The following is a 14,613-nucleotide window of genomic DNA, read 5'->3' on the forward strand; positions in this document are numbered from 1 at the left end:
TATGCAAGAATATTAATATTGTTTGGGTTTGCATCACAGCTAAAATGACTTTTAGCATTTTGAATGAAGGATTAAGAGCCATTTTCAATTCCAAGAGGTGCTTATCTATTGTGCTTTAGAGCTGTATTGATGTCTTGCATATTTAAGTGTTTGCTTTTTTTTTGAGACACCCTGTATATATATATATATATATATATATATATATATATATATATATATATATATATATATTATAATATACAATATATATCCGGAGAACATGAATATATATATATATATATATATATATATATATATTATAATAATATATTTATATTATATATAATATTATATATATATACATAAATATATTATAATATATATATTATATTATATATATATATATAACATAAATATATATATATATATATATATATATATATATATAAATATATATATATATATGTTCTCCGGATTCTAAATTGTTTTTAATGAGCTTTCGACTCGGTACTTTGAAGTACTCGGTACTCGAAGTTGATTTTGTTACAGCTTAGACTTAAAACATGTCAACTAAGCTTTAGTTGACAGTTTACGAAATTTCTAAGTTGTTCTTTCTGTCGGTGGTGTTAGATTCCGTTCCGACTTCTTGCTTACTTCAAAGTTTAGTCGGAATCATATATTAAATCTTCGTACATACTGGAACCTCGCAGACGCCTATGTAGCAGTCAGGTACTTTAACTTCGTAATCTTATAATTATATTAACTTCACATTCGATTGCTGAACACTACAGAACCACTGACTTACCGAACCGTAGACCTAAATTGTTGTATGTAACAGCAACAATTTATAACTGGCATTTTCATGCATATTATTCTGATTTTTGACAGAGAGAATCCTCGAAAATTTAACATATATTAGTTGTGTTTACATTATATATTTTCGCTTGACTTACCGGCGTTTGCAACTTCTAAAAGACAGGCAGCCAAGAGTAGCCATTTTGCTACCTTGCTGTCCATCGTGACGTTAACTTTGATTCAAAACATTATGCTTTGAAAATATATATTCCTCGATAAAATATAACGAACTCTCCCTAGAACAGAAGAATTTATAGACGTCTTAGTCTAAGACAATTTCCCATAGATTCTTCACAGGTGAAATCACGTTAGCGGCGAGGTATAATTAAGCCGTGTTTATATTAGTTTTAACAAAACAGACAGGTATTGAACAATAATAACATACATGCAGGGTGCCTCAAAAAAAAAGTCGAACTTTATGATGCCGTATAATGCATTATATTTTCAGCCTAATTATTTAATTTTTCCATAGCAAGAAAGAGGAGTTATTTAGCTTCCTAAAAATACCTTAATCATGTCTTTGCGTCTCAAAATGAATGGTCATTTTTGAACTCAGATCTGCTTTGTTTTATCATCAAATTAGGCCTAAATTGGACATGTTTGTTTACGCTTTCATAAATTTCGCTTAACTTTAGAACCAAAAGTACTTGAATTTATAAAAGAATTTCTTGCTATTTTAAAATAGGAAAGGTATCATCTCTCATCTAGCTACGGAACATTGAAATCGCAAAAATTTGACACACCCGGCAGTCATGCATTAATCTGCACTTAATTACCGGGTCTTTTAGACGCTCTAGTGCATGCATGTGTATATTTAATGCCATCTTTCGCGGTTCCATACTAATTAAATTTTCCCTTTGCGATGTATATCTGCAGAATTCCTATAGAACTTTATATTCGCTTCAGAAGTTTCAAATATAACACAGAAAGTGTTGTCAGTGGTGAAACACCATCTCTGGTAAAAGACCATAGACTTTATAGAAAGACTTGCATGTATATTACTTTAGTTTCAGGGTCGATTAAACTTCTTAACTTGCAAAAGACGAATTTTCAGGGGTTTTTTTAAAGACAATGACCTAAATATTAAAAATCTTCAAAATTTTAGCAATATTTTGCATGCCACGAAAATTAGTGCTCAGAATTAATTTTGCGTGATCTGGCCTAGGCCCTCTTTGAAAGAGCTGGGAATTGTTGTATTAAATGACTTTACATGGTCACAAAATATGTTTATCCGTTTTATCTTTATTTTTGATCGAGATAAGCATGATTTGCATCATGGAATATGTAAAGGTCGACACAGACTGGACGCGATGTGGCAAAGCGACGCGAATTTTCAGCTTTCAGAAGCACATAAATTAATTTCTTGCAGCAAAATATGGAGTCTGTGGACGCCAGAGCAGTCAAAATGTATTATCGTAAAGCAAAATACAAGATCATTACCATAGTTTAGAATTTATTTACTTGCATGTGCTAAATCAAAAGCTTTGAAAAATCGCGCAGCGTTGCCAAATCGCATTCGCTCTGTGTGGGCCTTAAACAATACGAAATAAAATTGAACAAATTTATGCCCCGTTAACACTATACCGCATTGCCCGCTTCCGGAGTGTTTCAAAATTTGTGGCTATCAGAAGGTGGTAAACAAATTCATTGTGAGAGATCGAAATAAATATACCAAAAACTATCAAACTAATGAACACTTGCTACTAACCATTGCCTTTTAAGGGCAAACGAAGATATGATCGTGTCAACGGACAAGCGAATCCGGTAAAACCGGGATATCTTAACCTGTTATCTTAACTTGTCTGTTATAAGATTATTCGTTCAACCGTGACACGCAGGAAAACTGGGCCGAGAACCTTGTAAGGCTGGTTTCCACTTGAGAAATGGTTCGGTGACGAAGTGTTTGCATATTTTCTTTTGAATTTTATGCTGGCTCGATGAAAAATTACGTAATAAGAACTTACTGACTGAGAGTGAGGTCTGTACGGTAAAATATCAAACCGAGGTCGTGCCGTATTGACCGAGCGATAGCGAGGTCAATACGGCACGACCGAGGTTTGATATTTTACCGTACAGACCGAACAATCGAAGTCAGTAAGTTATTTATTATATGACTTAATTTGGGAAAACCATAAACACGAATAATAATTCATTTCGAATTGCTGTTGTTTTTCCCGAGGGCAATAAAAATTGAGCGTATTGCCCGTGGGCAATATGGGAAAATCCCACCTCGTCAGCAGCCAATCAAATTGCAGGATTTACAAAAACAAACACTAGTCATATAATAAAAGTATATATTATACTTACGAAAAGTATATATTTTTTTCTCTAAAACGTTTGACAGCGTAAATCTTTCTTTTATTCTGGCTCATTTAATGGTGAAATACTTGTTCTATGTATAGTTTCCAGCATGTTTGGTGCTCATATACAAACATTAAACAATATAACCATGCTTTGGTTATGTTGTCAAATATTTTGATATGGATAACCACGCAGGTTAAATGGTCTAATTCTGGTGCTATGTAAAGTTTCAAGATGTTTGGTGCTCATATACAAACATCTATATAAACGGTTGCAACTTGCAAACATCGAATATGGCCGGAAAACGGTGTTCTCGACCATGGTCGAATACGCCGGAAAACGGTATACTCGACCATGGTCGAATATACGGGAAAACGGTACATTCGACAATGGTCGAATATGGCCGGAAAACGGTATACTCGACTATGGTCGAATATACCGGAAAACATAACCATGCTTTGGTTATGATGTCAAATATTTTGACATGGATAACCACGCTGTTTTAATGGTCAAATGCTTGTCCTTTTTATCGCCTTTTTTATTTTGGCCAAACATATGTACTGAACATAACTAATTTCAATGCATTTGTAAACATGGCGGATTTATTACGACAGATATCGTTGGAAATTACAATACTCATTTCTTTGAATTCCTCCTCACATGTAAACTGTGGTAACTAATACTTTTCAGTATAAACCAGTAAACTCAAATAAGACTGGAACGCTCACTCTCTGACTTTTCCTTCGTTATTGAGGGAAGCCAAGATGGCCGATCATGAAGCCTTTCTTGTAGGTATGACCCTGGCCTCTGGCGCGGAAATTTCAAAGGTAAAATCATAATTGCCGCCATTTTACCTATATTTCTGCGTGGAAGCCTGGATCTAACAAGAAAGGCTTCATATCCGCCAAATTTTTCCCAGAGCTAGCGTTCCAGTCTTACTTCAGCTCACTGGGATAAAAACTAGGGATGTCCAATGAACTAAAATGAAGGACAATTCTACATAGTCAAACGTTTTACAGGGAAAAAATGCTTTCCCAACCCTAATCCTAATCTAGACTAATGTAATCTCAAGAATTAAATTCGTGTAATTAGGATTAACTGAACACGGAATTATTAACTCGGCCAACGGTAGGAACGGCATGGGTGAATACACCAGGAAGTGTACGAGTCTATTTACGTATTTATGTATATATGGTTGTTAGACAATATTTGCTGGGCGAATTTACTAGAAAACGCTGTTTCGCTGCCACTTGCTTATAATTATATAAAATATAATACATTGAAGAAAACCTCTACCGTATCGTTGCCAGGATACGGTATTAATATTATGGTCAGGATTAGGTTTAGGATTAAGATTAACTTTGTTGGCTGATAGCGTTTGTATACTACCCTTGAATCCGTCTCAAACAACGTCCCATTTAGTTAACCTCAGTGTTTTTTAGTTAACCAACAGTCTTCATATTTCTCGCGTCTTTGCAAGGTTCCCCTCTAACATTTTTAGAACAACCTGTTTATCGCACGTGAATCCATTTCTACATAGAGATCAGTATCTCCGTCATCCTTTGGCAACCCTCTGCATAGGATGAATAGAATAAAAGTTAACTCGTATAATAGCCTAGAAAGAGAGGTTATTTGGCCTATCAAGCAATTTTTTATGCCATAATGGCTGAAAATATCTAAATAATAGTTTGTTAAAAATTGCCAGTTGAAAGCTACATTGTGTCACCGCTGGGAATTGAACAGACGAGGTTTTGGCATAGAAACAATAGACAGAGAATGCGTGTACCATCTCAGTTCAATAATTGACACCATAGTAGTAAGCTATTCAATATCACCGATTTATAAGGGCATTTTGACTTCATTTTGGACACCGGTAAAATGACCAAGCATGCGTTCTATGTCTATAATTTCTATGGCTTTTTGGGAACAAGTTTGTTGATAAATTTCGCATTCAAAAGCCCAACAACTACAAGTTTCGTCAGATGGTGTAAGCAAAATTTGGCGCGAAAATGACGAATATTGAACTCGTTATTATTAATCAATGCATGCTAAAGCTCTAAATACTGTATTAGTCTTAAAACAACAATTACAGAGAACAACTGTACTGTGTTCATCAGCAAAGACCGTGAATATTTCTTACTTTAGTTTACTAATATCTCCATCAAATTTCTCTGGACTTAATTCTTCAATCCTACGAAATTTCAACCAATCCCTGGCCGCCTCGTCTTCCTGGCCCATGTCAAACAACAGCCTTGTATGATTATAACGATATTTCAAGCAATCTACAGAATATAAATGAAAATAAATACATTCACAGATACGAGTTGCACACGAGAATACGGACAGACGATAATTGTGTACAAAATCACTTCTCATTTACAGTAGTAACTGGCGGATAGTACGATTAATAGAGAGATTTAGCAAACACGACGTAATATGTCCATCTATGGTTGTGATTACGCCATATCCACGCCATTTCCATGGCGTCTTAGGCGTCACGTCGTATTTTGCTAAATTTCGCTAATACTGAGGGCAGTAGAGCTATTGTCAAACCGAGCCAACAGCAGGCTCGGAAGCTTTGGCTGTGAAATTACAGGTCATAATATGGCATACCTGGCTGGCAACTGATACTTTGTGTAAGCAATAACAAGGCCTCTTTATACTTTCCCAATGAGGACAACAGCAAACTTTGGTCATTCAATGTTAATGCCTGGAATGAGTGCATGAAACTCATATAGCAATACATATAGGAAATTACACTTCGTATATTTTGGTACTTCGTATTTGGGCTGTCTATGCTGTCACGGTTAATAGAATATACATGGTTTGGAGACCACATAAAACTACAATACAACTCATTAACTATGTTGAGGTAGATTGATCCAAAAAATTGTTCCTTTCTCATCACATGTCTATTGTATTTGACACAGATTAACCAATGGCAATCTTATAATTAACATACTTTTCAAGTCAAGGTTGAGGAGCTTAGCAAGACGAATGCCATTGGTAAATTTGGCTAAAATACATGAGACACGTGACGAGAAAGAAACCACTTTTTGCATAAACCTGGAAAATAACATAGTTAATGAGTCGTATTGTACTTTTATTTCGTCTCCAAACCATGTATTATCTATTAACTGTGATGCTATTTACAGTGCGTTATGTGAGAACAAAATGCTTTGATAATAAGATCTCTTTCGCGTACCTTCAACCTAATTACTTCTTCTTGCTTCAAAAATTCACCTGAATCGTATTCGCCAATCAAAAATGAGTATTTTAGAAACACACCAATCAGGTTCGAGCGTTGAGTAATGGTGCGTGTAGATAATGAATCTAAACAACATTACAAAAATAGTTCCTAACATCTCTTACATTTTCCACTTTTTTGTCTTTTACGTTCCGGTTCACCCAGATTCATTTTCCGGGCACAACTTTCATCATATCTGTTGTGTATCGTATTAAGAATGCTATAGAATGAGAAAAAATCTTGTGACTTATGGTTCACTAAAATGTGATTTCAATTGAACACATCACATATTATGTTATCAGATTTTTTAGCCAAAAAATTTATATGGTACTAACTACAAAACTAATAAGAAATAATACAAATAATAAAAAATACAAAAAATGAAATTCCCTGTCGAAGGCAGACGGTGAATTGTTATATAGCAAAGTAGGTATACTTTGGTATCAATTTATGATATACAAATTGAGAGTAGAGTTGTAGCTTTGACTAGGACTACGAAAAACAATCCAGGATTTAACATGACTGTGCTGTGAATTGTGCCTGAACATTGGCCGAGATTACCGCCCACTGGGCTTCAACGTGTAGTTACATTATTCCATATTAAGGTCTGTTATTAAAGCCAGTAATTTTCACTCCACAACAACAAAAAACAACAACAACAACAACAACAACACATCCATCAGTTCACATATACCTTTCATAACATTCGTTAGCTTCGATTGGTCTTTGAAGTTCCTTTAGAACGGCTGCTTTGCACAACATTACCTCGATGAGAGCCTTTTCCTCTTGTGAAGAGTTTGATAATACCTTCGATACTAAACCGAACAAGCGATGATCATCGCGTCTTTTCTACGGTTTTACCAAACTCTGAGAGCTAAAGCATCATTCTTATATATGAGTTTCATGTTGGTGAAATATGTTTGTACCTGTTTTTTGGGTCAAAAATTTCTCACAGACAGCATAACAATCATCCCATCTGCCACTTTTGAACAAAGCCTCAGCGAAATTCTTGTACAGGACGGAAAATTTTGGAATCCGGCACTTGTAAAGTGAAATTAGACATTAATCGGTGCGAACTGTGTCCACTTCGAACACGAACACACGAATCCGTAGTCGTGCGTGGAAAAAGTAGAAAATAGCCAAGAGGCTATACAAATAACCACGCACATGAGGTATGAGAGAAATATTTGATCATACCTCGTTCAAATCCACTGACTTCTCATTCAAATGGTCAAAAAGTTTCCCATAAAACTCAGATGCTTCTGAATGTCTATAAAAATAAAATAAATAATGTTTCGAAAAAGTGGATCAGAGCTAAAAACCTTCACAAAGTTTAAAAATCTTCAAAGTTTGAGAAAGAAATTACAAAAATGGAACGAACAAGAGAAAAACCTAATATTCAAAAACTAAAGCGAATCCTACGCTGTGCCAAACTACGATCACTTTTATGGTAATTTTAAAACCATTGTCAAGTGGGTATCCGCATCCATCTTTCGTACGCTTAACCAGCCCAAGATTCGTTCAAACCAAGCTTGAAGGAAGCTTGTAAACATATTTGCAAAATGTTGTGTTTTCTATGATGTACCACAAAGTCGATAACAAATTTGTTTAATACAGTGTTAAATGTAAACCGATAGTATGTGGATGAACATGCATCCTATGATAGGTCTGTGGAATTTTGTACGTACCATCATTTCAAACAATACAATTGACATGAAAGTATAACAAACCTATTTTGTGCGAAACAGGAATGAGCTATCTTGAATAAAACTGGCGGAATGCTTAGTTTTGAATTCCTGCCATCATTTCCTAGCACTGGGTTGATATCGGTGAATATAATGAAGCGATCTTCAGAAATTAAGTCATCGAGTGCCCGAGCCGACACTCCACAAAAGTAATCCACATTCATCTCGGGTGAAGAATTGAAATCATCATGTTGTCCATGAAGCGAAAGAATCTGAAAATACATTAGAACGGAAGTACAGAGCATCTACTTTGAGGTAAAGTTTTCTCTTCGTTTCTATTCATTTCTACCCCACCTCTTTTTCCCCCTATTTTCTCTTCCATCGCCCCGCTCTTGTGATACAGTACACTCCCCCAAACTTATCAACACTTTTCAAATCATACGTTCAAAAAACCCCCCCGTCCAACACACCCTTCCACCAGTTATCAAACTCATTCACCTCTTCCTTCCCCTCAATCTACTCACATCCCTCAAATACCCAATGTTTCTCCTCACTTCACTCACATCCCTCAAGTTCCTCCCCCATATTCAAGCCTTTCCTATCCCCATCTGTCCTTTTTTCTCCATGGATTCCATGCTAACCTTTAAAATGTACTTCCACATGGATATTTCTAACTCGAACTCTCCGCAATCATGGTAAACTACAGCAACATTGTACAAAGACTCGATGTGACCAGAATCAGAAGAGAACGCTTCTCTGAACTTCAGTAAAGCCGTTTGGGGTTTGTTCTAACATAACAAAAATATACTGTATGAACTCTTATCCATCATAAAAGGAAACTCATAAAACCTCGCAAGCTAAAACGTATTCCATGCAAAAAAGAGGAAATAATAGTATAAAAGACTCAATACCAGCTTTGCACAGACACAACCCAAAATGTTTAGTGCTGTGGCTTTGTATCCGATGTCGTTGGAAAAGTTCACAACTCGTTGAAGATAGTGGATAGAATCTTCGTATTTCTTGCTGTCGTATAACAATAAACCTGAAGACTTTTGGTGGTTAAAAAGCGCATCCATAAAAGATAAAGTTAGTTTAGTTTAGGTTTCCTCCTGTAGTAACACTAGATCAATAAGAGATGATCCTTACAGGTCCTCCAGTAAGAACAGTTTAGAACTGATAGAGATATCCAGTACATTCACTAACGTCTCATAAATACCTTTTAAAAAAAGACCGCTGATAAACTCGGGTTGCAAATTCAAGCAACTTTCACAGTGCCTCAGTGACAGCGTCTTGTCTCTTAGAGTGAATGCAGCATACGACAGAAGGAGGTGGGAAGCGGGTGTCAGGAAATCTTGAGACAAATTGAATTCGATTGTTACCTTCTACACTGTGTTTATTACAACTGGCAGCCGTTTAAATCGAGCCTTAAGGCTTGCTTTTATAACTACCTTGAAAATTGCTCCCGTTTGGCAAGAAAGTGAAGATTACGTTCAATTTTCTCTATAAAAAGATATACTTTCAATTGTTCGGGCCGCTGCAATTTTCTTCTTTTTTGATGGATGCAATCGAGTGAATTGTTATGATGCTGTGAATCTCTTGTGATGTATATGTACTTAGGTTTGAACATCCGTAACTGATCTACTCTTTCACATCAATCAAAAGAAAACCGCAGCAAAAATTGAAGGCGCGCAGTAAGCGGGCTTTTACGAATACATTCCGATGATCACACGATGCACGGCGATTGCAAAAATAGTCTCGAAGGATTTGTACCTGTGTTGCTAGTGAGTCATCACGAATAGAAAAATCCAGGATAATTCGAATTAGCTTTTGCGCTTCGGCCACTGAAACAAACGAAGATATATGTACGGGGATCTGGTTATTTGCATGAATTGCGAGTTCAAGGAGGAGGGTGAAAGAGAAATTTGGGATCCTAATTCACACTCAGGGGGGGAGGGAGATTTGGTTATTTGCATGAATTGCGCCTTCAGGAAGGAGGGTGAGAGAAATTTGGGATCCTAATTCACACTCAGTGAGGGAGGGAGATTTGGTTATTTGCATGAATTGCGCCTTCAGGAAGGAGGGTGATAGAGAAATTTGGGATCCTCATTCACACTCAGTGAGGGAGAGAGATTTGGTTATTTGCATGAATTGCGCCTTTAGGAAGGAGGGTGAGAGAAATTTGGGATCCTAATCTACACGCAGAGGAGAACGGGGTTTACGTTCATTTTGAATGAGCATTATAGTTTCAGAAGAAAAGCTAAAATCTTACACTAGTTCGAACGCTGCAATTACTTGACACGATGGAAACAACACAAGTGTTTTCAGAAGAGTGCAAACCAGTTTTTACCTCGCGAGTTCACCAAATAGTTGGACGACAAAAGCCAAATCAACGCAGACACAAAGAAGATTTCTGAATACAGAACGTAAAATTGTAAGTAATATTCGCTGATCTGTTTTACAAGGATGAAATGAAGAAATGAAATGTGATATTCAATTTTTATGAATTCATAATGCGACAGGGACGACGAATTCGAGCACGGTCGGCAAATCGAGCATCGGTCGAGCATCGTCCGGTCATGTACGTCACAGACCGCAATACGAAACTGGACAAGCATACTTCTTCATCTATGCATCCATGCAGCTATTTAATCGTAAATCCATGTGTATACCTTGCTTTTTTTCCCGCGCATTTTTGAAGTAATCTCGTAGTTTCGTTTCAATACTTTCATTGAATCCTTGATTAAGCTTGGCGGTACTTCCACATACTAGTTTATTGCACGAAACGAAAAAAAAAATTGTTGTATAGGAAAACTTCGCTACAGCATAGTTACATTGATTCGAAAAGCAATATATTAGAGGAAATATTTAGTGTAAAAGGATCTCATTTTTGATTCGATACTGATAATAGAAACTTCTATTAAAGCTTCACTATTTTAGGGCCTTCTATTGTATTTTTTGAGGATTGTGATCTTTTTAATGAAAAGGCTCTTCTTTCTTGTTTTTGACTGATTTATATCATGGTTCAACTCGGCTGTAGCTCGAAAATACGTAGCTACAGATTCTCGCGTAATTAAACTCAGAAACAGGTTCATTCAAGGTTTTTGTTGCACTTTCCTTGCAACTTGCAACGCAATTCTACTCCTGAGGCATCTAAAGTTGTCAAATACGAACATTTCATACGAACTGCTAACGTTTTCTTAGCATGTTAAACCACTCATGTGTTGAACACGCTTATTATAATAATAAATAAATTATATTGCAAGGTAAATTGCATAGTGTAACCAGGCCTTTACACCTAAGAACTATAACCATAAGATATTCGATTGGGAATATGTTCCTTTGCCTAGTTATCGAAATGTTCTGAAAATTCGCACCTCTTTCGAGCGTCGTAAGAAGAGCAGTTTGGCTCAGGTTGTGTCCTCCTGGTGCCAGAGCTTGCCGGGATTTGGAGCAGAATATTACCAAGGCATAGTTTAAACAGACATTAAGCTCAAGTAGACCAACATCAGGAAATGGTAAACCTGAAAATTTAGTACGAGAGAGAGAGAGAGAGAGAGAGAGAGACTGGGGCAAAACCCAGAGAGAAGTTGGGGGGGGAGAGAAAACCTTCGGGGGAATGGGGGAACCCAGGGGGAGTAAGGGGGGGAGAAACCAAGGGGGGAGTAGGTGGACTACGACTTCTCTAATATTATCTCTGAAAGACCGTTTACGACGATATAGTGCCTGCGCAACAAATGTCACACGAAATTTAATTGGCTTCTCAAAACATTAAACGAGCCAATCAAAGGTCGCGTAAATTAAACTTTCTGCCCATTACGTCAGGCGTACGAGAGAAAGGCGTATTCTGTATATTAAGTTTCTCCTTTGATCCATGCAACGAGCGAAGTAGCTCCAGTTGAACTCGAAGCGATCGATGAAATTAATAACGTAGAAAAATATTATATCTTGTTTATGAATATAATCAAACCTCTTATTCTCTCATATAACGATCCAAATGACAGAGCGATTGTTCTTTGATCTTCAAAACTCTCAGTTCTCTGTTGAAATAAGAAATAACTAAATAAAAAAATAATTTACTAAGAATGAATCACTGACTTTCAGACCAAGTGTTGGAAGGAAACAAACATTAATGTCAAGTTTCAAAATTCTAATCAGATTATACGGGGGGGGGGGGATAGGGGGCTAGGTCCAGTTTAACAATGCCAATGTCAGAATCAAGTGTGCATCACATTGTAAATTAAGTGTGGGCCTGATTGACAGTTTAGTTTTCATTAATTAAGAGATGATGACCAAATTATTATAAATTTGTGAGTTCATTGAATATACTGTGTGGTACTCCAATGAATCCTAAAAGGGGGTCACAGTCGTTTCTGTGCATCGGTTGTGCTCATAACAATGGGTAGTCTACTTGTCTCAAACAATATACAAACAAAAATATCATCTGTATCACTGTATGCTTACCAAATACTTTAGCACAAGTAAGTTGTTTTCGACTATCCATTGTTGAACATTGAACAGTTCAAATTTGACTGAAATTATAAATACTAGTTAGTTGTATGTTGGTTGTAAGACAATATAATCCAAGAGGCTGGGATGTTACAAGTTGATGTTTTGTACAATGAAGGTGATCTTAGGTGATCTAAGACTAATCACTGAGAGTTGTGTCTGGGTTGTTTGTTAATGTCAAGTCACTTTGTACAGTACTTTGTTTTAGCTCATTTAAAGTTTGGACATAATGCATCAATTTTCTCTGGCTTCAGAAACCTCCCATTTGTTTTGAGGTTTGTAAATGCCAAAGATTAGGTTTTTTACTTTGTAATTTATACCAAGCTAAAGGTCTCAATTAATCATCCCGAAGTTGCAGTAAAGGACTGGTAATAGTGGTATTGAGAATGCATCATGGGGCTGTTGTGACAAACCTTTTGTTTACGTCCCCAAAACAGTCCTTGATGCTATGTCTGCCTCACTATCACCAGTTAACTCATAGGTAGCCCAATGCGCTGCATTACGTACGTCACTTGGGTCACGTATATAGTATATAATAACATAAGGTTGGCAAGAATATTTTATTTTCAATATACATCGTTTAAATATGATCAAAATATTAACATCTATTCTATAAAATACGCCAAAAAAATAACAGCCCCTAAGTGTAGGGTAGTTTTACTAAATTTGTACGTCGTTTTTTTGCAATGAAACGCGATTAAAAAAATGAAATATGCCAAAAGTTTGTTGAAATTTGCCGTGTCCCGATGCGGGATGCCTGTTGCCGTGCAAAAACATCAATTTGAAAACTCGTATACGCGATCCTATTGGTCATCACAAAACGGTCAAAGCTGCATGACCAATAGGATCGCGTATACGAGTTTTCAAATTGATGTTTTTGCACGGCAACAGGCATCCCGCATCGGGACACGGCAAATTTCAACAAACTTTTGGCATATTTTCATTTTTTAATCGCGTTTCATTGCAAAAAAACGACGTACAAATTTAGTAAAACTACCCTACACTTAGGGGCTGTTATTTTTTTGGCGTATTTTATAGAATAGATGTTAATATTTTGATCATATTTAAACGATGTATATTGAAAATAAAATATTCTTGCCAACCTTATGTTATTATATACTATATACGTGACCCAAGTGACGTACGTAATGCAGCGCATTGGGCTACCTATGGTTAACTACCGCAATTTTGGAACGCCCAATATATCTCGACTGACCAAAAATAGATCAGATCGCAAAAAAATAGGCGAGCAGTACTACAGCCCTAACAGGGTCATGTTATTTTTATTTCAGTACCTCAAATCATGTCCCATATGACTTGGGATCATGTAGTGTAGGTTGATTATATTAATAAGCAAATTCAAATTCACATACCCTCGGTTAACAGTTCAGCTGCCTGGTGCAAATATCCTAGCTGATAGTAAACAGAGGACACCAGAAGTAAATCGTCGTTCTTAATGCTTGAAATTGAAGCTTTGTTTTTGGCCAAAATTTGTCTAATCTCTTTTAAGGTTGAGTCGGTATCTCCAGCCAACCAATACTTCTTAACAAATTCCATGTACTTCAAGCCTTTCTGCAAGGTTTTCAAAAAGTCTTTCTTTGTGAAAACATTACTAAAGTTTGTGTTTTGGGCGGACTGGGCCCCCTGGCATTTAAATAACCACGTGAAACTAGGAATTTAATAGGAAAGGTATCTTTCAAACACACGTATTTTTACCGTTTTGTTTTCCAAAGAGGCAAACGACACCGCTCTTTATTCCTCGTCCTGAAACATAGCGGCTTCAATTTCATAAATTTTCCACTCTTTGCGAAAATTGTACAGAAATATTGTAGAAAATGTGTTCTTGAAAATGTCTCTTTGGAAATCAAAACGATAAGAAAACAATATGGCGGCGGAGCTCGAGCCCGCAATAACTATGATTTTGAAAACTTTTTTTTATTCATTATCCCTTTCTTTATCGAGAAAAAATTGCACACAGTTTTCTCGGATTCCTTTTCCATTTCTGCGCTGCTCTAAAATATCAAGGGGGAGTGAATTTTG

The 14,613-nt window shown here is 36.4% G+C and overlaps 1 protein-coding gene across 1 annotated transcript; it reads right to left on the reverse strand.

The window, feature by feature from the left end:
- Window positions 1-3,749: 3,749 nt before the first annotated feature.
- LOC114537225 lies at window positions 3,750-14,572 on the reverse strand. Its single transcript, XM_028558365.1, has 21 exons — window positions 14,290-14,572; window positions 13,947-14,145; window positions 12,529-12,596; window positions 12,035-12,104; window positions 11,442-11,588; window positions 10,737-10,832; window positions 10,415-10,477; window positions 9,838-9,908; window positions 9,516-9,567; window positions 9,284-9,418; window positions 8,979-9,109; window positions 8,709-8,855; window positions 8,113-8,339; window positions 7,580-7,652; window positions 7,309-7,423; window positions 7,077-7,197; window positions 6,508-6,602; window positions 6,341-6,378; window positions 5,749-5,845; window positions 5,276-5,417; window positions 3,750-4,708 (listed from the first exon to the last, which is right to left on the reverse strand). The coding sequence occupies exons 2-21, from the start codon at window positions 14,128-14,130 to the stop codon at window positions 4,633-4,635; spliced, it is 2,148 nt and encodes a 715-aa protein (XP_028414166.1). The 5' UTR covers window positions 14,131-14,145; window positions 14,290-14,572; the 3' UTR covers window positions 3,750-4,632.
- Between the last annotated feature and the right edge of the window lie 41 nt (window positions 14,573-14,613).

Source organism: Dendronephthya gigantea, unplaced genomic scaffold (genome assembly GCF_004324835.1).
Source record: "Dendronephthya gigantea isolate DGI-Jeju-01 unplaced genomic scaffold, DenGig_1.0 000002F, whole genome shotgun sequence".
Classification (NCBI taxonomy): Eukaryota; Metazoa; Cnidaria; class Anthozoa; order Malacalcyonacea; family Nephtheidae; genus Dendronephthya; species Dendronephthya gigantea.